This window comes from Pongo pygmaeus, chromosome 21, assembly GCF_028885625.2.
Source record: "Pongo pygmaeus isolate AG05252 chromosome 21, NHGRI_mPonPyg2-v2.0_pri, whole genome shotgun sequence".
NCBI classification, from domain to species: domain Eukaryota; kingdom Metazoa; phylum Chordata; class Mammalia; order Primates; family Hominidae; genus Pongo; species Pongo pygmaeus.
The window spans coordinates 37,412,081-37,434,378 of NC_072394.2; the positions used below are offsets into that span (position 1 = coordinate 37,412,081).

At 58.8% G+C, this 22,298-nt stretch overlaps 1 protein-coding gene across 2 annotated transcripts in view; it reads left to right on the forward strand.

The window, feature by feature from the left end:
* The window catches only part of MYH7B (myosin heavy chain 7B), a 45,876-nt gene that overhangs the window by 23,291 nt on the left and 287 nt on the right, over positions 1 to 22,298 (forward strand). The window contains exons 7-44 of one of the 2 annotated variants that reach the window (XM_054466756.2): positions 106 to 249; positions 1,057 to 1,213; positions 1,512 to 1,539; positions 2,934 to 3,030; positions 5,144 to 5,167; positions 5,305 to 5,397; positions 5,518 to 5,581; positions 6,544 to 6,642; positions 7,327 to 7,430; positions 7,590 to 7,728; positions 8,000 to 8,118; positions 8,208 to 8,357; positions 8,537 to 8,707; positions 10,195 to 10,374; positions 10,469 to 10,601; positions 10,689 to 10,765; positions 11,193 to 11,280; positions 11,457 to 11,574; positions 13,254 to 13,377; positions 13,486 to 13,622; positions 14,290 to 14,545; positions 15,478 to 15,720; positions 16,485 to 16,661; positions 16,752 to 16,897; positions 17,225 to 17,315; positions 17,392 to 17,781; positions 18,447 to 18,573; positions 18,663 to 18,781; positions 18,871 to 19,067; positions 19,210 to 19,559; positions 19,720 to 19,844; positions 19,939 to 20,054; positions 20,445 to 20,841; positions 20,916 to 21,041; positions 21,136 to 21,306; positions 21,396 to 21,500; positions 21,582 to 21,677; positions 22,099 to 22,236. In XM_054466756.2, the coding sequence (XP_054322731.1) occupies positions 106 to 249; positions 1,057 to 1,213; positions 1,512 to 1,539; positions 2,934 to 3,030; positions 5,144 to 5,167; positions 5,305 to 5,397; positions 5,518 to 5,581; positions 6,544 to 6,642; positions 7,327 to 7,430; positions 7,590 to 7,728; positions 8,000 to 8,118; positions 8,208 to 8,357; positions 8,537 to 8,707; positions 10,195 to 10,374; positions 10,469 to 10,601; positions 10,689 to 10,765; positions 11,193 to 11,280; positions 11,457 to 11,574; positions 13,254 to 13,377; positions 13,486 to 13,622; positions 14,290 to 14,545; positions 15,478 to 15,720; positions 16,485 to 16,661; positions 16,752 to 16,897; positions 17,225 to 17,315; positions 17,392 to 17,781; positions 18,447 to 18,573; positions 18,663 to 18,781; positions 18,871 to 19,067; positions 19,210 to 19,559; positions 19,720 to 19,844; positions 19,939 to 20,054; positions 20,445 to 20,841; positions 20,916 to 21,041; positions 21,136 to 21,306; positions 21,396 to 21,500; positions 21,582 to 21,677; positions 22,099 to 22,236 (5,616 nt within the window). Of the gene's footprint in view, positions 1 to 105; positions 250 to 1,056; positions 1,214 to 1,511; positions 1,540 to 2,933; positions 3,031 to 5,143; positions 5,168 to 5,304; positions 5,398 to 5,517; positions 5,582 to 6,543; positions 6,643 to 7,326; positions 7,431 to 7,589; positions 7,729 to 7,999; positions 8,119 to 8,207; positions 8,358 to 8,536; positions 8,708 to 10,194; positions 10,375 to 10,468; positions 10,602 to 10,688; positions 10,766 to 11,192; positions 11,281 to 11,456; positions 11,575 to 13,253; positions 13,378 to 13,485; positions 13,623 to 14,289; positions 14,546 to 15,477; positions 15,721 to 16,484; positions 16,662 to 16,751; positions 16,898 to 17,224; positions 17,316 to 17,391; positions 17,782 to 18,446; positions 18,574 to 18,662; positions 18,782 to 18,870; positions 19,068 to 19,209; positions 19,560 to 19,719; positions 19,845 to 19,938; positions 20,055 to 20,444; positions 20,842 to 20,915; positions 21,042 to 21,135; positions 21,307 to 21,395; positions 21,501 to 21,581; positions 21,678 to 22,098; positions 22,237 to 22,298 lie in introns of those variants that run through there. The other variant, XM_054466755.2, reaches the window with a different exon arrangement.

Below are 22,298 nucleotides of genomic sequence, written 5' to 3' on the forward strand. Positions count from 1 at the left end.
ATCTGCACTCTGGTTGAAGGGGGTCTGGGTATGTGGGTGGGGGTGACAGGTGACGTCGGTCGGTTCCTCCCAGTCCCCCGACCCCTGACACGATCTCCCTGGTAGGTGCTGATGGTACGTGAAGCCGAGCTGCAGCCCATGAACCCACCTCGCTTCGACTTACTGGAGGACATGGCCATGATGACGCACCTGAACGAGGCCTCTGTGCTGCACAACCTGCGCCAGCGCTATGCCCGCTGGATGATCTATGTGAGCCCCAGGCCCGGGCCATGGGTGGGGTGGGGCTTGTATGTGGGGCGGGGCTAGAGATGAGGCTCTGGGGGCGGGCCCATAGCGGTGAGGCGGGTCCATAGCAGTGGGGCGGGGCTGTGAGCGATGGGGCGGGTCCATAGCTGTGGGGCGGGGCTGTGAATGATAGAGTGGGTCCATAGCGGGGGTGGGGCTGTGAGCGATGAGGCGGGGCTGTGAGCACTGGGGGCGGGGCTGGAGGTTGGGCCTGGGGAGCAGCTGTAGCGGTGCGGGGCGGGTCTAGAACTCACCTGCGGACTTTGGAGGCCGTGCGCGTGGGGTGGGGCAGGGCTGTGAGCACAAGTCAGGGGTGAGGCCAGGACGGCCACAGAGGGTGTGGTGTGGCAAGTCAAGTGGCTCCTTGAGGAATATCGCAGGGGTCTTCTGAAGACTGGGGCCTGGGGCCTGGGGATGGGAACTTGGGGGTATCCCTCCCAAAACCCTACTTATGGGGGGGACGTGGTGGCCCATGCCTGTAATCCCAGCACTTTGGGACGCCAAGGTGGGCGGATCACCTGAGGTCAGGAGTTCGAGACCAGCCTGGCCAACATGGTGAAACCCCGTCTCTACTAAAAATACAAAAATTAGCCGGTCGTGGTGGTGCGCGCTTGTAGTCCTAGCTACCCTGGGAGGCTGAGGCAGGACCCAGGAGGCGGAGGTTGCAGTGAGCCGAGATCATGCCATTGCACTCCAGCCTGGGAGACAGAGCAAGACTCCATCTCAAAAACAACAACAACAACATAAACCCTACCTATACTCTCTCTTCAGACCTACTCAGGCCTCTTCTGTGTCACCATCAACCCCTACAAATGGCTCCCAGTCTACACAGCCTCCGTGGTGGCCGCTTACAAGGGAAAGCGCCGCTCGGAGTCCCCGCCCCATATATATGCGGTGGCGGACAACGCCTACAATGACATGCTGCGCAGTAAGGGCCGCCTGGACTCCTCCCCAACCCCAGACCCTGACCTTTGTCCCGGGAGGCCTCTGTAAAGGACCCCCTTCCCTCACTGGCACTGTCCCCCTTTTGACGCTGCTGGACATGGTCGCCTAGCCATTCTGTCCCTCTGCATGGGAGCTGACCTCCACTAGGGACAGCCCCACCTGCTCCTTCCCATTCCTGGCTCTGGGTGGTGGGGTCTGCCCCAGATGGATACCCAGGGTGTTCCACCTGTGGCTGGCCCCACACCTTGGCTGACTTCTCTATCCCCTTCCCTTTCCTCCAGACCGAGACAACCAGTCCATGCTGATCACGTGAGTGTGGGGCTCTGGGGGTGGGGTGGAAAATGCTGGCCATCTGGCAGAAAGAGGGCGGTACCACAGTCATTTCCCAGGATTGAATCCAAAGTGCTTAGGCCAGGACTTTTACCACCTGGAGCTAGTGTCCCAGCTGAAGCTAAATTAGGCCTGAGCACTTTCCCTGCCCCCATTCTGAACAGATGTGTTCTTGATGGGGGATAGGGAGGGGACACCCACAAACAGTGACCACCAGCCCCATACCTCCTCTCCCCGGGGCCTGGAATCTCCCACCTTGATCCTTTGGGGTTCTAATTCTGGCTCAGGGGCAGCGGGAAGATTCCTCTGCTTTTCCTCCTTTTTACCATCTACTTGTGTCTGAATCTTACCTCTGATCTTTCCATTGCCTCTGTGGGAAAATGGTAGAATAATTCTTACATGCCAGGCTCATGTCCAGTCAGGCCAGTATGAACAATGTTTAGTGTGAGTGTGCATGCGCGTATGCAGTTAAGAGCAAGTGCCTTGGCTGGGCACAGTGACTCATGCCTATAATTTCTGCATTTTGGGAGGCTGAGGTGGGTGGATCACTTGAGGTCAGGAGTTTGAGACCAGCCTGGCCAACATGGTGAAACCCCATCTCTACTAAAAATACGAAAAATTAGCCAGGCGTGGTGGCAGGTGCCTGTAATCCCAGCTACTCAGGAGGCTGAGGCAGGAGAACTGCTTGAACCCAGGAGGTGGAGGTTGCAGTGAGCCAAGATCACGCCACTGCATTCCAGCCTGGGCCACAGAGTGAGACTCCATCTCAAAAAAAAAAAAAAAAAAAAGCAAGTACCTTTAACCCAGACGGGCCCAGCTGAGTGCGGTAGCTCACACCTGTAATCCCAGCACTTCGGGAGGCTGAGGCAGGAGGATTGCCTAAGGCCAGGGGTTTGAGACCAGCCTGAGCAACATATTGAGACCCCATCTTTACAAAAAAAAAAAAAAAAAATTGAAAAGTTAAATAAAAAATCCTACCTACCACACAGAGTTATGAGTCAGTGAGTTGATATATGTGCCTGGCACACAGCAGGGACAGCCACAGAACTCCTGAGGCCCAGTTCCTTGTTCCTAAAATGGGGGTGATAATGGAGCCTGCCTTCCAGGGTTTTCTGAGCCGTAACTGAGCCGATGGAGTAAAGTGCCGGGCACTGAGTTAGTGCGTAGCGGACAGTGACATCATCATGTGTCATCATCTCAGAGGGATGGTCTACACTGGCTAGCTTTGTACACTTCTGAGGGTTGATCCATCCTTGGGGGTTTCAAGCTGGGGGGAAGGAGAGGTGGAGGGCTCTGCTTGAGGGGTGAGGCATTGGGGGTGGGGGAGAATTAGGCCAGATGGGCATTGGTGACTCATGTTTATGTCGTCCAAGCGGAGAGTCGGGGGCCGGTAAGACGGTTAACACCAAGCGGGTCATTCAGTACTTTGCCATCGTCGCTGCCCTGGGAGACGGGCCGGGCAAGAAGGCCGTAAGACTTGCCCACTCGGGCATGCTCCCCATTGCTTCTCGCTGTTTTTCTTTTCTTTCTTCCTCTTTTTTTTTTCCCCCTTTTTAAAAATTTTACTCCCTGGAACCCTGAGCCCTGCCTGAGCCTCCCACCCTGGTGGGGGACTCTGGCCTGAGCAAGGCTTGACCAGAAAGGCTGTGGCCACCTGACGCACCTGCCTTCGCCTTCCCATTGGTAAACATGGAGGGGTGGGGCCACGTTGCCGTTTCTAAATTTGTGTAATTTCACAATTACAGAATTCCATTGTGACCTTCATATATTGAAAGAGTTTACTAGATGGGCTGCTTTTACTAAGCATTGTTGTCTTGGTTTCCCTGACAGTTACCTGCTGCTGACACATTAGACACAGAGGTTGGCTGGCATGCAGGGCACTGGGCATTCCCAGCAGCTGGGGTTGGCAGGGCAATTTTGTGCCTTGTGATTTCTGTACAGTTTTTGGACATTTCTGAAACAGTGGGGCCCAGTTTTTTTGTTTTTGTTTTTAAGGCATAACATTTCATCCCTAGCCTTGGGGCCAGTTGTTCAGAGCCCTGTGGCTACCCCCAGATGGGCTGCCTTTTCTTTCCAGAAGCCCGAGGCCTCCCTCCCCACCCAGTCCCTGCTCCTGGTCCTGTTGAGCCTTGCTTTATTCTGGGTGTTTTTCTTTTTTTTCCCCATTTTCTTTCTTTCTTTCTTTTCTCTTTCTTTCCTTTTTTTTTTTTTTTTTTGCCTATTCCTTTTTACCCATTTGATTGTCCTGATTTTTTATTTTCATTTCAGTTTTGTTTTGTTTTTGCTGTTGACTTTTTGGTCCTTTTTCCTCCCTCCCTTTCCTGCCCTGTCTTCCAAATCCCTAAAAAGGTCTCTGGGGATGTAACAGAAAGTTGGGTGGGTCAAGTGACAGGAAGAGATGTCAGGGAGAGGCCAGAGCTGGCAAGGACACAGCTGGAAGGGCAGAGGAGCACCTGGGCAGAAAGGAGCCAGGACAGTGGAGCCCAGGGGAGAGGGTCGGGCAAGGGAGGGGTGGGAGAGGCTGCCCGCAGGAGCCATGGCTGCAGGAACTTAAAAGATTGATCAGCTCCCCTTACCTTGGCCCCAAATTTGGCCAAACGGGCTGGAGAGAGCCCTGCACAAAAGCACTGGATGGGAGTATATTGGGGGGTCCCACCTCCCCTGCCCAATGTCCCTGTGGGTATTTTAACTCTTGGGCTCCCTGGAGGTGAATGAATGACCACAAAGTCCGTGGTGGTATATCTATTCCCTCCAGAATTCATTCCTTCCCTTCTCTCCCTTTCTTCCTTGGATCCCAGCATCCGGAGTAGGGAAGAGAAGAAAAGGAAAAGGAGGGAAGGTGAGGATGAGGCTAGGATGGGGAGAGGGAGGATCTGCTCAATTCAGTTAGTCCCCCTGGGTGACACACAGGACCGCTGTGGCGTCCAGGAGGCAGGATGCTGGGCACTTGCCCTGCCGCTCCTGACTTGCTATGTGGCCTTGAGCAGATCCACTCCCTGCTCAGAACTTAGTCTCCTCATTTGCAAATTAGGGCTAATAATGGGCACCTGGCAGGGCCGTTGTGAGCACTGGTAGGTATACAGGCAGACAAACAATGAAGACACACCCAATTGCGTTACAAAGCAGAGGTGTGTAAGGTCATAGTGGGAGATTAGGGCAGGAAGGTTCAGACCAGGAAGAGGTCTATTCCAGCTTTGGAGCAGCCAGGAGGCCTTCCTAGAGGAGGGGGCACTTGGGCTGGGCTCTGGAGGGCCCTAGATTTTAGTCGGGAGGCCCCTGGGGCTTGGAGCAGGGTCGCTGCATGAAGACTGGAAAATGAAGGGAGGCCAGAGGCTGGGGTGGGGCAGAGGAGGCTGCAGGTAGAGACTCTGGCTGGGGCTTTGCCACTCCCACTTTCCAGCATTTTGCCTCCTAACAGCTGGAGGAGGGTCAGGCCGAGGGGCTGAGGGTGGGGGCCGTGCATTCCGGTGACTAACTCCACCCCCCTGTCCTGCTGCCCGCTGCCTCCCGCTGATACCCTGCCCCACCCCGCCCTGCCCCCTGGAGGCCCGGCCCTCTAATGTTGTCTGTCTTCTTCCCCCAGCAATTTCTGGCAACAAAGATGGGGGTGAGTATGGGGCCAATGTCAATGGGGCAGCCCTGGGGGTACCCCCTTCCTCTGCACAACAGAGGGGCCACGGGTGGCTCTGGCCTCCTGGTGGGTAGGCACCAGAACTGACAGACCCCTCACCCCCACCGCCCCAGGGCACCCTTGAGGATCAAATCATCGAGGCCAACCCTGCCATGGAGGCCTTTGGCAACGCCAAGACCCTGAGGAATGATAACTCCTCCCGCTTTGTGAGTGGCCGAGGTGGGAGGGGTGGCGGGGATGCCGTAGGCCACCAGTGGCAGGTCGGGCACATGGGGGGGACAGTGCTGGCTGTGCCCCTTGGCTGAGGGCTGCCCCTCTGCCCACAGGGCAAGTTCATCCGCATTCACTTTGGTCCCTCTGGGAAGCTGGCATCCGCGGATATTGACAGCTGTGAGTCAGCCCCCTGCGGGCGGTGCAGGGGAAGGAGGCCTGAGCCTGGTCACCCCAACTTGGCCTCTGTCATCACGACTTCTGGGCTCCTGCCTGCTCTGGGCACTTCTCTCTACCCCCTGGCTGCTGCCCAGCTCAGGCCACCTCACCTATCACCAGAACATCACCCCAGCCTCTGCCTGGTCTCCAGCTTCCTCTCCTCTACACGGCCATAGTTTTGCTGGTCATATCCTGTTCCTGCTTGAAAATTTTCTCTAGATCCTGTCACCTGAGGATGGAGACCCAAATCCTCATTTGGCCAGTCAGGCTCCTGTGACTGCACCCCTAGCGCGTCCCCAGTCTTCTCTCTGGCCACCAAGAGGGCAGGCCTGGCCCACAGCCCTCCTGCCCCAGCTGCACAGCTACACGTAGAGTGCCCCATCCTTCCAGGCACCCCACTGGGAAGTGCCCCAGTACCACCCAGCTGCACAGACCCCAGGCACCTAGGCCACACTCAAGGGGGCCAGGGACACAGGCCCCCACGTTGGCCACTCCCCACGTTGGGCTGCATGGCTAGGTCTTGACAGATGAGCGCTGGCAGGCAGTGACGGGGACAGGGATAGGCTGTAATTCACACCCTAACCCCTACACACAGACACACACGGAGGCTTGGCCACACACGCACACACGCTGACACACCAACAGATAAAAACCTGCACATGCAGATACCACACTCACCCCACACACACATAAGGACACACACTGACCCATCTGGCCAGAGACACAGACACACACACAGGTACAGACACACGGCTCGTGCGATGACGCAGGCACAAGAGAGACGCCCTCCCCACACAAGCTGGCAGGTGCAGACGCAGCCCCCTTGCACACTCCCTGCCCCCCTCTCTCCCTCCGCACCGCCCCTTGGGATGTCCACTCTGGGGAGGTGTGGGAGATGGCAGGCCAGCGTCCCTTCTCCCCAGATCTCCTGGAGAAGTCGCGGGTGATCTTCCAGTTGCCTGGTGAGCGCAGCTACCACGTCTACTACCAGATCCTCTCAGGGAAGAAGCCAGAGCTGCAGGGTGAGGGGCAGTACGATGAAGGGGGTGGGAGTCAGAACCTGGAGGGGCTGCCCGGCGCTTGCTGGCTCCCATCAGGCCAGGCCCTGGTGGTCTTTCCCTCCCTGTCCTGGGGTCTGTGGCCTCTCTTCCTTCTTGGGACTTTTGGTTACTTTCCTGCTAGGGAACAGTCCTCTTAGCTCCAGCAACCTGCCAACGTGTTATCGCTTCCTCCAGGAGCCTAAGCCCTAAACCCCACCTGCTGTCCTGAGACTAGAGGTCCCACCCAGCACCAAGGCGGACTGATGACTGTCTAGGCCCAGCTCTCCTCTCTGGCAAGCCCCTCGAGGGCAGAGTCTGGTCCTTCCTGTGCGCCAGCATCTAGCATGGGATCTGGGCCAGAGGGGGCCATGAGCAACAGTCAAAAGATGAGTGAGACGTGGGGACTGTGGCTCATTCCTCAGAGAACCAGAAAAAGAAGTCAGGGTCAAAGTGAAGGCCAGGTCAGGGCCCCTCACTCTCAGTGCCCTCAGCCTTGGCGGGGGTGAGGATGAGAAACTTAGGCCCCAGACTGGGAGATGAGGTCCTCTGGGAGGGCCCTAGACTCCTGCTGGGCTTGCCCCCCAGGACCCCCTATGCTGCAATTGTTGGGGGGAGAATAGCCGGTAAGCACCGCCTGACCCTCCCTTCTCTGCCCTGTGTCCTCAGACATGCTGCTTCTGTCTATGAACCCTTATGACTACCACTTCTGCAGCCAGGGCGTCATCACCGTGGACAACATGAATGATGGGGAGGAGCTCATCGCCACCGACGTACGGGCTCTGGTGGGAGGGGAGCTGTGTGGACGCCTGTGGTGGGATCGGGCAGCACTGCCGGTGCCCCCAGCTGCATGAATGGTCCCAGGGCAGTGCCTGGCTGGACCCTGGAGGAGCCCAGACCTCTCTGAACTCGCTTTCTCTGCCGCCCCCCAGCATGCCATGGACATCCTGGGCTTCAGCATGGATGAGAAGTGCGCCTGCTATAAGATCGTGGGTGCCCTCCTGCACTTCGGCAACATGAAGTTCAAGCAGAAGCAGCGGGAGGAGCAGGCGGAGGCCGATGGCACCGAGAGTGAGGGGCCCTAACCTGGCCTTCAACTTGACCCAGACCTCAGCATCCTGTCCATGATGGTTAACCCCAACTCTTGTCCACAACCTTTAACCTCAGTCTTACCTGGCCCTGCCTCCTCAGCTCCAAACCCTTACCTTCCTGAGGCTTTGTTTGCTAGCCCTGAACTTGACCCCTCTTAACGTCCCTCTCCTAGCCCCAGGCTAAGGCAGTAGAGCCCCTGAGTGCCCACGGTGGTGTCCTCCTCCCTTACCCCACTCATGTGCCCTGCCAGGTGCCGACAAGGCTGCCTACCTGATGGGGGTCAGCAGTGGGGACCTCCTCAAAGGCCTTTTGCACCCCCGGGTGCGTGTAGGGAACGAGTATGTGACCAAGGGCCAGAGTGTGGAGCAGGTGAGCTGCCTGCAGGCCAAACCCATGGGGGACAGCCGGGCAGGGTCCCCTCCTTGCCAGGTCCCAGCCCAGCCTCCCTGCACCTCCAGGTGGTGTTTGCTGTGGGGGCTCTGGCCAAGGCCACCTACGACCGGCTGTTCAGGTGGCTGGTGTCTCGGATCAACCAGACCCTGGACACAAAGCTGCCCCGGCAGTTCTTCATCGGGGTTCTGGACATCGCTGGGTTTGAGATCTTTGAGGTGAGGACAGGCCCTCACCTTGGGCTCTGTTCTCTCCAAGGTAGAGGACATGGGCCTGTGGGGGGGGGCAGAAGCCCTGGCCTTCTGCCTGGAAGTTGGGGGTGAACTCATGCCCCTCCCTGGGCCTCCCTTTCCCCATCTGCGAGAGGTCTGCTGAGCCAGGCCCCTCCCTCTTGTAGTTCAACAGCTTCGAACAGCTGTGCATCAACTTCACCAATGAGAAATTGCAGCAGTTCTTCAACCAGCACATGTTTGTGCTGGAGCAGGAGGAGTACAAGCGGGAGGGCATTGACTGGGTCTTCATCGACTTCGGCCTCAACCTGCAGCCTTGCATCGACCTCATCGAGAAGGTGGGGGCCGCGGCAAGGTCACTTTGAGGAAGGGAGCATGTGTGTGGTGAGCAAGCAGGGATGGATGACCGTGGCTTGTATGGAAGCCTGTGCAAGTGTGCATGGAAGCGTGTGACTGTGCGTTGCAGTAAGCATGCATATGTGAGTGTAGTTGTGACAGCGTGTTTATGTGCTTGTGTGTGAAAGGGCACGTGTGTGAGTGGGTGTGTTGGAGTTGACCGTGAGTGAGCCTTGGTGAGTGTGTGAGCAGTGTGAATGCATGCGTCCCAGTACTGTGGACAACAGCTCCTCCTGGGTGCTCAGAATTCTGCAGCTCACAAGGCCCTATTTGCAGCCACAATTTCACTGGATCCCTAGAACTGCCCTGGGTGCAGGGCAGGGTGTGTTTCCTTCTTTTTGTGATTGTGGAACATTATGTATATTTACCCATTGTACAAAGAATGGAAGAAAGAAAATTTGAAAAATTGGCAGGGGAAAAAATGTTTCTCCCCATTCCTACCACAGCCGGTCACATGACACTTAGGTTCATTTCCTCGAAATCCTTCATCCTTTTTTTTTTTTTTTTTTTTTTTTTTTGAGATGGAGTCTCACTCTGTCGCCCAGGCTGGAGTACAATGGCACCATCTCAGCTCACTGCAACCTTCGCCTCCAGGGTTCAAGCAATTCTTCTGCCTCAACCTCCCAAGTAGCTGGGATTACAGGCATGCGCCCCCACACCTAGCTAATTTTTGTATTTTTAATAGAGACATGGCTTCACCATTTTGGCCAGGCTGGTCTCGAACTCCTGACCTCAAGTGATCCACCCACCTTGGCCTCCCAAAGTGCTGGGATTACAGGTGTGGGCCACTGCGCCTGGCCTATCCATTTTCTTTTATAGACACAGATTTCATTTCACATCCTACTTTTTCTCTGAAAATGTATTTTGAATGCTGCTGACGGCAAGAGTAGTTCATGCAGTGGATGAGTTTCATACGATGCATTTCTGCAGTCCCCTACGGCTGGGCATTTAGGTGATTGACAGCTTTTTGAATATTATATCAGTACTGAAGACATTCATCTTCCCACTCTGCAGGTTAGAAGACTGAGGCTTAGTGATGTCGGAGGGCCCCACAGCTAGTGAGTGAGGAAGCAAAAATGTGAACTTGATGGCTTTTTTTGACTTACCCCATGTTTGTGTGTGACAGCCATGGCTGTGGCGGGGGTGAGAGTGGGTACAGAGATGCCAGCTTGGGTTTGCCATTGTTAGAAGTGAAGATGACACCTCAGTGCTGCAGATTTTGCAGGAGGGGACTGGAGCCAAGCCACAAACTTTTGTCTGTTAGGAGATGGGTTCTTGGAGTGGGTGTGGTGTCTGACCATCCGGGGAGATGGCTGAGGCTGGGGATCTGGGAAGGCTCCCAGAAGGGAGGTGGCCTGGGGAACAGGGGTTCAGTCCTTCCAGGATGGACTGGCTTGATGGTGGCTTTTCAAGCTCATTCTGTTCCCAGCCACTGGGCATCCTGTCCATCCTGGAGGAGGAATGCATGTTCCCCAAGGCCTCAGACGCCAGCTTCCGGGCCAAGCTCTACGACAACCATGCGGGGAAGTCACCCAATTTCCAGCAGCCTCGGCCTGACAAGAAGCGCAAGTACCAGGCCCACTTCGAGGTGGTCCACTACGCGGGCGTGGTAGGTGCTTGCTGGAACCCCAGCCCTTAGCCAGGCTCCTCCCTCCCCGCTCCAGGTGTCCCACCCGGGCTCAGCACCTGACTCGTCTCTCCAGGTGCCTTACAGCATTGTGGGCTGGCTGGAGAAAAACAAGGATCCCCTGAATGAGACTGTGGTCCCCATCTTCCAGAAGTCACAGAATAGGCTCCTGGCGACTCTCTATGAGAACTATGCAGGCTCCTGCTCCAGTGAGTACCGAGGGACAAGATCTCCGCTCTGACAGGGGCCCACAGAGCGACATTCCCTGGAGTGACCAGGCCCCTTGTCTCTATTAGCTGAGCCCCCCAAGTCTGGGGTGAAAGAGAAGCGTAAGAAGGCAGCATCGTTCCAGACAGTGTCCCAGCTGCACAAGGTAAGGCCCCATCTGGGAGATAGACCCTCACTCTTGGCAGCCTCCAGCCCTGTCCTTCACCCCTTGCCCTGTCCCCTGTGCCTTGGGCGGGCGGCCGTTAAGACTTGCAGTGATGTTTAACTCCTCTCCACGTGAACATCACAGCAAGTCTGTGCTGCTTCCCGTCCCTACGCTGCTTGGGCAGGGTTTGTGGGGAAGGGGTGGGACCCCTGGGGCTCTGGGAGGGACGGGGATTTGGCAGGGGAGTGAAGACTTTGGTGGTGGTGATGGGAGACAGTGAAGGGTCTCCCATCACCAGAATGAGAGTGAAAGAGCAAAAGTGCAGGGCACTTAGGGCCCTGCTCCCGTCTCGGTCCTGACCACTGCGGCATCCAATTCTGGTTCTCTGCCCCCTTTGTGCCTTTCCCTCACTCTTCCCCACTGCCAGGAGAACCTCAACAAGCTGATGACCAACCTGCGGGCCACACAGCCCCACTTCGTCCGCTGCATTGTCCCCAACGAGAACAAAACCCCAGGTAGTCACCCAGGGCTGGCCCGGCTGGGGCCGGGAGGCGTCGTGGGAAGGCGACAGGGCAGAGGCTGGGAGGCTGAGTACATCTTCCCCCTCGCCTCGCAGGGTCCCCACTGCTGCTTTTTCTCTGGGGCCTGTGGGTGTGCCTGTTGACCTCTGACCTTTTCCCCTTATGTCCAGGGGTCATGGATGCCTTCTTGGTGCTACACCAGCTGCGCTGCAATGGGGTCCTGGAGGGGATCCGGATCTGCCGCCAAGGGTTCCCCAACAGGCTGCTCTACACCGACTTCCGGCAGCGGTGGGTGACCCCTTCCCCCCGCCCACTGCTCCAAGTGGAGGCCTGAGGGGCTGGGCAGGACACACACGCCAGAGCCCAACAGACGGTCCCCTGTCTGGAGGGGGAAGCAGGGACTGTGAGGGGCCTGGCCAGGCATCCCAGCAAGAGACGGGGGTGGCTCAGACCTGGCCGGGGGCTTGGGGAGAAGTGAATAGGCTTGGGGCACATACTGGAGGTGGAGCCAACAGGCCTCGCTGATGAGCTGGACGTGGAATTCTGGATGCAGAAAAGACAAGAGTGATTTCTAGTTTTGGGAGTGAGCAACCTGGGAGCTACCGGTGATAGATTTACTGAGCTACAAAAACAGGGTTTTTTGATTTTGAGGAGAGGTGAAGGGATACTGGTTTGAGCTGTTTTGCGTATATCAGGTTTGAAATGCCTCCAACAGACATCCTAGAAAAGTCATGGGGGAGATTGGGATTATCAATCTGGAGCTCAGGGCAGCGGGCAGAAAGGATGCAGATTTGGGAGTTGAATGAGAATCACGTGGACGAGGCTTCATGAGACGCCTGGCACATAGCAAGCACCTGGGCAGTGCTGCCAGCTCCTCCCCGTTCCCTCAATGGGCAACAAGCATCCATCGTTCGTTCTCCCTCCGGAAGAAATGGTGTCATCCACGCTGTCCTTTGTAAACAGAGGTTCACACAGATACCGTACACGCACACACACGCATGGTGCTGTGAGCTTGTTTTTTCTAACAGTCTGGCCTGGAGATCGTTCCTTATCCACAGGCGTATGCCTGCCGTCATCGTCCGTTTTTCTTGGCTGCGAAACATCTCACAGTCTGGTGGACTGCATGCTTTGTTTAATGAGTCCCCCTCATGAGGGGCCTTCACAGCGTGGCTGCAGCCCACCTGACCCACACAGCCCTGTGCACATGTGCACGTGTCCACTTAGAAGTGGGCAGGTTGGGAGCCCTGGCTCTTTTGCATTAGAATTTTCCCCCAAATGTTTCTTCAGTGATAGGGCACAGCATATTACCTTCTACTAATATTTTTTGCCTTTAAAAAAATTTTAAAAATAGTGCATGCCTTCTGTAAAAAGTCTCTTTAAAAACTTACTGAATGCATTTAAAATCCCCCCAAGGTTGTGTTTTTTGTTTTGTTTTGTTTTGTTTTGAGACGGAGTCTTGCTCTGTTGCCCAGGCTGGAGTGCAGTGGCAGGATCTTGGCTCACTGCAACCTCTGCCCTCTGAGGTTCAAGTGATTCTGTGATTCTTCCGCCTCAGCCTCCCGAGTAGCTGGGATTATAGCGACTGCCACCATGCCCCACTAATTTTTGTGTTTTTAGTAGAGATGGGGTTTCACCATATTGCCCACGCTGGTCTTGAACTCCTGGGCTCAAGCAATCCACCCGCCTCGGCCTCCCAAAGTGTTGAGATTATGGGTGTGAGCCACCACGCCCAGCCAACCCCCCAAGGATTTTAAGTGGCGTATCCCTAGTGTCCCAGTGTGGTGAAGCATCCCTGGCCCCCTTGTTCAGCATGTGCCCTGTTGGAACCTCTGCACCAGCCTTGGAGAGGCCCAGGAACGAGTCCCCTGCTACCCACACGAGCCTCCTCGGTCCCTGACTTCCCCATTCTCAGTGGCCTGTGCTCCACACCCAGCCCTCTCCTGACCAGCTCTGCCCTCCTTTCCCAGGTACCGTATCCTGAACCCTAGTGCCATCCCGGATGACACCTTCATGGACAGCAGGAAGGCCACAGAGAAACTGCTGGGCTCGCTGGACTTGGACCACACCCAGTACCAGTTTGGCCACACCAAGGTCGGGGCACTGTGGGATCAGGGCTGGCCCTGGCTGTGGCGGTCACACTGGGCAGGGTTCATGCGGATGGTTGGGTGTTACCCTGGCTGTCCACCTCTCCGCCCCCAGGTGTTCTTCAAGGCTGGGCTTCTAGGCGTCCTGGAAGAGCTCCGTGACCAGCGCCTGGCCAAGGTGCTGACGCTGCTGCAGGCGCGGAGCCGCGGCCGCCTCATGCGCCTTGAGTACCAGCGCCTGCTGGGAGGCAGGTGGGTATGGGAAGGAGGCTGGAGACAGGGTATGGCCCCTGCCCCTCAGCTCCCAGACCCACTGGCTCTCCCAACCCTGACATGCTGCCCTGTAGTCAGATCAGCCCCTGTGGCTGGTTGGGGCAAGGTTCTGTTCTGTGTCCCCCAGCCTCCATTTCCCCACCTCAAAAAATGGGGTAGGGCACTTGCCTCTCCATTTCAGGACATCAGCTTGTGGCCCGGAGGGGTAGCGATGGCATCCAGTGTTTTCCAAGACTTTTGCGTGCCAGGCCCCAGGCAAGATACTTTCTCTGCATTATCCTGGTTAAAGCGCTGACAGTCCTGAGACACAGGCACTGTGATGGTCTCCACTCTGCAGAGGGGTGCCCGTGTCAGAGATCCAGAGCCAGCTGGCACGTCAGCCCAGGCTGCTGACCCCAGAGCCCCGTTGCTTAACAGCCCTGGTGTCTTCCGGGACTTGCAGAGGCCATCAGGACATGGGGGGCTCATGATCCCCTTCACTAGAGGCAGGCCTGTGGGACTCCTCTCAACCTCACCTATAAAGCAGAGGTATTAGGAGCTACTCCATGAGGCTGCTGGGAAGGCAAAACAAGTGAACTGTGCCGAGTGTCACCATTTGTGACGGGCAGCACTGAGCCACCTTCACAGCTCGGCTGCCCCTCCCTAGGGATGCGCTGTTCACCATCCAGTGGAACATCCGTGCCTTCAATGCCGTCAAGAACTGGTCATGGATGAAGCTCTTTTTCAAGATGAAGCCACTGCTGCGCTCGGCGCAGGCTGAGGAGGAGCTGGCAGCCCTGCGGGCAGAGCTGCGGGGGTTGCGAGGGGCGCTGGCTGCGGCCGAGGCCAAGCGGCAGGAACTGGAGGAGACGCACGTCAGCGTCACCCAGGAGAAGAATGACCTGGCCCTGCAGCTGCAGGCTGTGAGTCAGGGTTCCCCTTGTGACCCGGCGTCCCCGGCCCCGAGTACCCCTGGCTACTCTGAGGGATAGTACAGCCAGACCCATGGGGCTCAGGCCTTATGTCTCCCTGTTCCAAAGATGCCATGAGATGAGGCCTCCATGTCCCAGCCTCCCCACCCCAAGGCCTCATCTGGCACATGTCCTGGCACTCTCCCCTCGTGCCACCTTGGCCTCCCGCTAAAGCAGAGGAACCCCAGCTCCCCAGCTCTCCCCTCCCTGCAATCCCTGAAACCAAACAGACCCATGCTCTCTTCTCTGGTTAAGGGCCATGGGAACCCAGGTGGCAGGTAACAGGGTGATAGCCAGAGGGCACAGATCAAGGGTCTGGAATCTCCCCAGGTCCACAGAGCAAGCTTTCCTGTCTTCGGCACGTGGCTTTGTGTATCAGTTGTGTGCCAGGCTCAAGCTAGTGCAGGAGGAACGTTGGTGGGAAGACAGAGATGGCCCTGTGGTCACAAAACTCACCTGCTAGTGCAGGAGACTGTGACGCAGCTGGGCAGTAAGGAAATGGGGGGTAAGGATACCTGAGCCCTTCCAGGGACTGCCTCCAGGAGCCCGTCCGTGCCTGTGCAGGGGCTGCTGCTGCTCATCCTGCCCCTCGGAATGCCTCAGCCCAACAGCGGGGCAGTGGGCAGCGGGCTTCCCTCTCAGAACCCTTGTTTGGGCCTCACTCTGGGCCACCCCACACATGTCTAACATTCCCCTCTTGATGCTCTGGTGTGTCCCTCGAGCCCTTGCCCCTCCATGCCCAAGAGCAGGTCAAGACATTCCTGAGTTCTCAGAGCACAGCTGTTTCCTACAGAGGCAGTTTCCTCTCCAGGGCCTAGTCTGGTGTTTCTCTGCTGGTTTACCTGGCCCTCCCCCGACCTGGCCCCGTTCCGTGTGCCCTCCAGGAGCAGGACAACCTGGCAGATGCCGAGGAGCGCTGCCACTTGCTGATCAAGTCCAAGGTGCAGCTGGAGGGGAAGGTGAAGGAGCTGAGTGAGCGGCTGGAGGATGAGGAGGAGGTGAATGCTGACCTGGCTGCCCGCCGGCGCAAGCTGGAGGACGAGTGCACGGAGCTCAAGAAGGACATTGATGACCTGGAGCTGACACTGGCCAAAGCTGAGAAGGAGAAGCAAGCCACTGAGAACAAGGTGTGGGCTGGGCCAGCTGTGGGGAAGGGCCCTGAGCCAGGGGCCAGCTTTGGGGCCAGGTGGCTGCGGGTCCCACCCCTGCTCTGCTAAGCCACTGCTTTGTGGCCCTGGGCATGTCACTGCCTTTCCTGGGCCTCAGTTTCCTTATCTGTCAAGTAGGGTTAGCAGCACTTACCCCATTAGGGTAGGTGGTGATGTGGTGTGTAATTGGCCTTTCCTGAGCACATGCTCCTAGGACTTGCACACATAGGTGTTTAGCACATGCTGGCGATCCTCATCCATCCTGGAGCGCAAGCCCCTTGAGGGCAGGAACTCCATGTCCCCAGCTCGGCATCCCACAGGTGACTTCTGACCTTGAGCCCTCGTGACGGCCCCTGTGGTTCCCAGTGCTGGAGGAGTGACTCCATTACACAGGAGGGAAAGTGAGGCAGGGGTAGGCAGCTTAGGTTCTCACAGGTGCTCACTGAGGAAGCCAGGACTAGGAGGCAGCTGCCCTGAGCACCTGCTAATACTGCACATGGCTGGCATCTGTGGATCTCTCACCGGGCCAGGTGTGGTGCTGAGCACTGCGGGTGCATCCACTCGTGAATCCTCATTACAGCCCCATGAGGAGGGTCCTTCCCTTAGGCAGAAGTGGTGGAGGCTCGGAGTCAAGTGACTTGCCTGAGTCTCATAGCTGGAAGGGGCACTTGCTCTGACCTGGTGTGGTGGCCGCTCAGAGTGCAGGGAAGGATGTCCCCATGGTGGCCCTGGCCCTGGCACAGGTGAAGAACCTGACGGAAGAGATGGCTGCGCTGGACGAGTCAGTGGCCCGGCTGACCAAGGAGAAGAAGGCATTGCAGGAGGCCCACCAGCAGGCCCTGGGTGACCTGCAGGCTGAGGAGGACCGTGTAAGCGCGCTGACCAAGGCCAAGCTCCGGCTGGAGCAACAGGTGGAGGACGTGAGTCAGGGCCACCCTGAGACTGGGTGGCGGGACCAGGGTGCTGGCTGGCTTGGGCCATGGCTGACCCCTGCTGTGTCCGCTCTGCAGCTGGAATGCTCCCTGGAGCAGGAGAAGAAGCTGCGCATGGACACGGAGCGGGCCAAGCGCAAGCTGGAGGGTGACCTGAAGCTGACGCAGGAGTCGGTGGCCGATGCTGCCCAAGACAAGCAGCAGCTGGAGGAGAAGCTCAAGAAGTAGGTGTGGTGGGGCAGCAGGTGGGGGCCTTCTGAGCCTGCACCCGGCCCTTGTTCCCTTCTGCATTCTTGTGATTCCTGCGGCATTGCAGAGGTTAAGGGTGGGGGTTGAGAGATGGGGCACTGGGGTGCAGGGGTAGCGTCTTGCCCTCCCTGGACTGAGGGCCCTAGCCAGGGTCCAGGGCCGAGGCCTCAGGGCCCAGTGCAGCAGGTGCATGGGGGTGAGGTCCCTCAGGGCCTGAAGGGGACTGGGGGGCGTTATGGGGGTCCCAGGCAGGTGGGTGGGAGTTAAGGCCTGCGCTGGCTCACCCACCCTGTGGTTCCCAGGAAGGACTCCGAGCTGAGCCAGCTGAGCCTGCGGGTGGAAGACGAGCAGCTCCTGGGGGCCCAGATGCAGAAGAAGATCAAGGAGCTGCAGGTGCGTGGGGGTCGGGTGGGTGAGGCCCGGGGTCAGAGGCCCACAGAGGTGACAGCTGCCCCACCTGCCCACCCAGGCTCGGGCGGAGGAGCTGGAAGAGGAGCTGGAGGCAGAGCGGGCAGCCCGGGCCCGCGTGGAGAAGCAGCGTGCGGAGGCGGCGCGGGAGCTGGAGGAGCTGAGCGAGCGGCTGGAGGAGGCAGGCGGCGCATCCGCGGGGCAGCGCGAGGGCTGCCACAAGCGCGAGGCGGAGCTGGGGAGGCTGCGGCGGGAGCTGGAGGAGGCGGCGCTGCGGCACGAGGCCACAGTGGCGGCGCTGCGGCGCAAGCAGGCGGAGGGCACGGCGGAGCTGGGGGAGCAGGTGGACAGCCTGCAGCGGGTGCGGCAGAAGCTGGAGAAGGAGAAGAGCGAGCTGCGCATGGAGGTGGACGACCTGGCTGCCAACGTGGAGACTCTGACCCGCGCCAAGGTGTCCATGCCTTCCTCACCCCATACCCACCCTGACTTTAAACCAATCCCGACCCCAGCAGCCAATACTGTCCCCATACCAGCCTCCACCCGGTACCTTATCCTGAGCCCTGACCCGTTCACCTGGCACACAACCCCCATTTCTCAGCCTCCTACCAGTCCTGACCTTAAGCCGTGACTCCCAAGCCCTGTTCCCTGACTCCAGGTCATTTCTGATCCAGCATCTACTTCCAGCCTCAGACCCTTGAACCAGCAGTAGTTGTGACCCCAGCCCTTGACTCCTGAACTCTGACTTAATACCTGTCCTGACTCTCTTCCTGTCCTGAACCCCAGCACCCTAGCCTTGACCCCTAACCTTTCTACCACATAATCCTGACAGCTGACCTCTGACCACTGTCCCCAGCTGACTCCACAGCTACCATCCCAACTCTCACCCTGACCCACTGCCCTGGGACTGGCCCAGCCCTGTCAGTTCTGATATCTGTTAAGCCCAGCAGTAGAATCTCTTTCCCTGACTTTGAACTTGGGGCTCTGCTCTCCCTTTGATTCCTGGGCCCACATCCAGCTTACCAGTCTCCGATCCCAGATCCTGCCGTCTGATGCACAAACTTGTTCTGACATCTAACCCCTGACCCCTGACCCCTGACCCCCAACCTGGGATCCTAGGCCAGTGCAGAGAAGCTGTGCCGGACCTATGAGGATCAGCTAAGCGAGGCCAAGATCAAGGTGGAGGAGCTGCAGCGGCAGCTGGCGGACGCGAGCACACAGCGTGGGCGACTACAGACGGAAAGCGGTGAGGCTGGGGCTCAGCTGGCCACACCAGGCAGGGCTTTGGTGCAGCCCTCGCCAGCCTGACCTGTCCGCTTGCCTCTTCGCCTGCAGGGGAGCTGAGTCGCCTGCTAGAGGAGAAGGAGTGTCTGATCAGTCAGCTGAGCCGTGGAAAGGCCTTGGCCGCCCAAAGCCTGGAAGAGTTGCGGCGCCAACTAGAGGAGGAAAGCAAGGTGGGCTGGCACCGGTGATCATGGAGTGGGCAGGTGGGCGCCAGAGCCACTGGGCTGCACCAACGCTGAGGTCACTGGTGTCCCTGCAGGCCAAAAGCGCCCTGGCCCACGCTGTGCAGGCTCTGCGGCACGACTGTGACCTCCTGCGGGAGCAACACGAGGAGGAGGCTGAGGCCCAGGCTGAGCTGCAGCGGCTGCTGTCCAAGGCCAATGCCGAGGTGGCCCAGTGGAGGAGCAAGTATGAAGCAGATGCCATCCAGAGGACCGAGGAGCTGGAGGAGGCCAAGTGAGTGCTTTGCTGGCCAGGCCACTGCCATGCAGAGCTTTATGCCTGTGCCTGAGCCCCCCTGAGAGTGGGTGAAGGGAGCTGCTGGGGGGCTGTTCTCCCTCCCTCCACGGTCCACACCTTGTCTGGTTCCACGGCCTAGAAAAAAGCTGGCACTGCGGCTGCAGGAGGCAGAGGAGGGCGTGGAGGCTGCCAACGCCAAGTGCTCGTCGTTGGAGAAGGCCAAGCTGCGGCTACAGACAGAGTCAGAGGATGTAACCCTGGAGCTGGAGCGGGCGACCTCAGCAGCTGCTGCGCTGGACAAGAAGCAGCGGCACTTGGAACGGGCACTGGAGGAACGGCGGCGGCAGGAGGAGGAGATGCAGCGGGAGCTGGAGGCGGCACAGAGGGAGTCCCGTGGCCTGGGCACCGAGCTCTTCCGGCTGCGGCACAGCCATGAGGAGGCACTTGAAGCCCTGGAGACGCTTAAGCGGGAGAACAAGAACCTGCAGGGTAGGACCTGCCACACGCCAGGGCCAGGGTGCTGCCCTGGGGTCGGAGCACCTTGGAGTCACAGGGGGTGCCCTGGTGGGGCCGCCTGGAATCAGGGGTGAGTGACCTGGGTGGGAGTACAAGCCATGGGGGTAGCCCCTCAGCACCCTGTCCACTGCAGAGGAGATCAGCGACCTCACGGACCAGGTGGGTCTCAGTGGGAAGAGCATCCAGGAACTGGAGAAAGCCAAGAAGGCGCTGGAAGGCGAGAAGAGTGAGATCCAGGCTGCACTGGAGGAGGCAGAGGTCAGGGGCTGGCTGCAGGGGTGGGTGGACACTGACCTGCTGCTCCAGTGGCCATCCCCACCCCCACCCCACCCTGCCTGCTCTGTATCCACAGGGGGCCCTGGAGCTGGAGGAGACCAAGACGCTGCGGATCCAGCTGGAGCTCTCCCAGGTCAAAGCAGAAGTGGACCGGAAGCTGGCAGAGAAGGACGAGGAGTGCGCTAACCTGAGGTGTGTCCATCCTTCTCCCGTCCCCGCCTCCCGAGAGCAGAAGGGGAGGGAAGCAGTGTGTACTCTGCTCTATAGTCTGTCCCTCTCATGGGACTTTCTGAGGTCCGGGTTGCTGTCTCCATTCTAGCTGTGAACCTCGGAGATGCTAAAGGACTTGCCCAAGGTCACACAGTGGGGGTGGAGCCAGAGTCAGTCCACCTGTCTGCCTGGGCCTCACTCTTATCCATGAACTTGCTCTGATGGGCCACAGGCAGTCACAAGAGACTTTAAATCGGGGAGGGGTGACTCACTTGTTCTCAAAATGGGTTCTTGTTTCCAACGGTCCTTGGGCATTTGTAAGGACAAGTATGCCCTTACGGGACCCCCTTTCATGCCACCCTCCTCCCATAGGCGCAACCACCAGCGAGCTGTGGAGTCCCTGCAGGCCTCCCTGGATGCAGAGACACGGGCCCGCAATGAGGCGCTGCGGCTCAAGAAGAAGATGGAGGGAGACCTCAACGACCTAGAGCTGCAGCTGGGCCATGCCACCCGCCAGGCCACAGAGGCCCAGGCTGCCACGCGGCTGATGCAGGCACAGCTCAAGGAGGAGCAGGCAGGGCGGGACGAGGAGCAGCGGCTGGCGGCTGAGCTCCGCGAGCAGGCGCAGGCTCTGGAGCGCCGGGCCTCGCTGCTGGCCGCGGAGCTGGAGGAGCTGCGGGCTGCCCTGGAGCAGGGCGAGCGCAGCCGGCGACTGGCAGAGCAGGAGCTTTTGGAGGCCACCGAGCGCCTCAACCTTCTGCATTCACAGGTGGGGACAGGAGTCCCTGGGGACAGAGCAGGTGCAGGCCTGCTGGCTGGCTCTGAGACTCCACTTCCCCTCAGAACACAGGCCTCCTAAACCAGAAGAAGAAGCTGGAGGCAGACCTGGCCCAGCTGAGCGGGGAGGTGGAGGAGGCTGCACAGGAGAGGCGGGAGGCTGAGGAGAAGGCCAAAAAGGCCATCACTGATGTGAGGCTGGGCAAGGGCTGTGGGGAGCCTGGGACAGAATTGCAGAGGGACTTCCCTGAGGCTTGGCACCTGACCAGCCCCTCCTCCCCGACAGGCGGCCATGATGGCCGAGGAGCTGAAGAAGGAGCAGGACACAAGTGCACACCTGGAGCGGATGAAGAAGACGCTGGAGCAGACGGTGCGCGAGCTCCAGGCCCGCCTTGAGGAGGCGGAACAGGCCGCCCTCCGTGGCGGGAAGAAGCAGGTGCAGAAGCTGGAGGCCAAGGTGTGTGCGGCCCCTCTAGTCCCTGGCGCAGGCAGGGTGGGTGACCCAGGGGTGGGCTTGGCATCAGGCCGTCGTCCCCCTGCCTGCAGGTACGGGAGCTGGAGGCTGAGCTCGATGCAGAGCAGAAGCAGCACGCCGAGGCCCTTAAGGGCGTGCGCAAGCATGAGCGCCGTGTCAAGGAGCTCGCATACCAGGTGGGCGACAGGGTCTCCCTGGGGAGTGGCCCTGGAGCTGGCCCAGCCCAAGCAAGCCCTGAGTCCCCCTTGCCCGCCCAGGCCGAGGAAGACAGGAAGAACCTGGCTCGCATGCAGGACCTGGTGGACAAGCTGCAGAGCAAGGTCAAGAGCTACAAGCGCCAGTTCGAGGAGGCGGTGAGTGCGCTGGGGCCTGGACACCTGGACCAGGCACCCCAGCTCTGCCCCAGGGTCTGTGGCCAGGTGAGGCATCAGCAGCAGCTCCACCCTCCAAGGTCAGTGACCCAGAGGGAAGAGAGAAGCTTCTAACATCTCTGGGGAGATCAGACCTAGCTCTGTCTCATGGAACAGACCCCACGTGCTTTCCCCTGGCCAAGGCTGGGGCTGCCTCTGAGGGGTGGGGCAGGCGCAAAAAGGCACATGAAGTTGGTGCGTCTCAACTTCCTTATTCCCGCTGTGGTATTGGTGAGGATAGACAGTGGCAATAGGAACAAAGTTGAGAACCAGGAGGAGCCAGCTCCCTTCTGGGACTGGGGCAGGGACCAGAATAAGCATCTCAGTCACCCAAAAGGAACCAAGGCCCTGTGTGTGCCCCCAGGAGCAGCAGGCCAACACCAACCTGGCCAAGTATCGCAAGGCCCAGCATGAGCTGGACGATGCGGAGGAGCGGGCAGACATGGCGGAAACCCAGGCCAACAAGCTGCGGGCACGGACCCGGGACGCCCTGGGCCCCAAGGTGAGGAGTGGCGGGGGCATTGCTCTCTGTGCAGGGAGACTGTGGGGGATGACAGGTAGTAC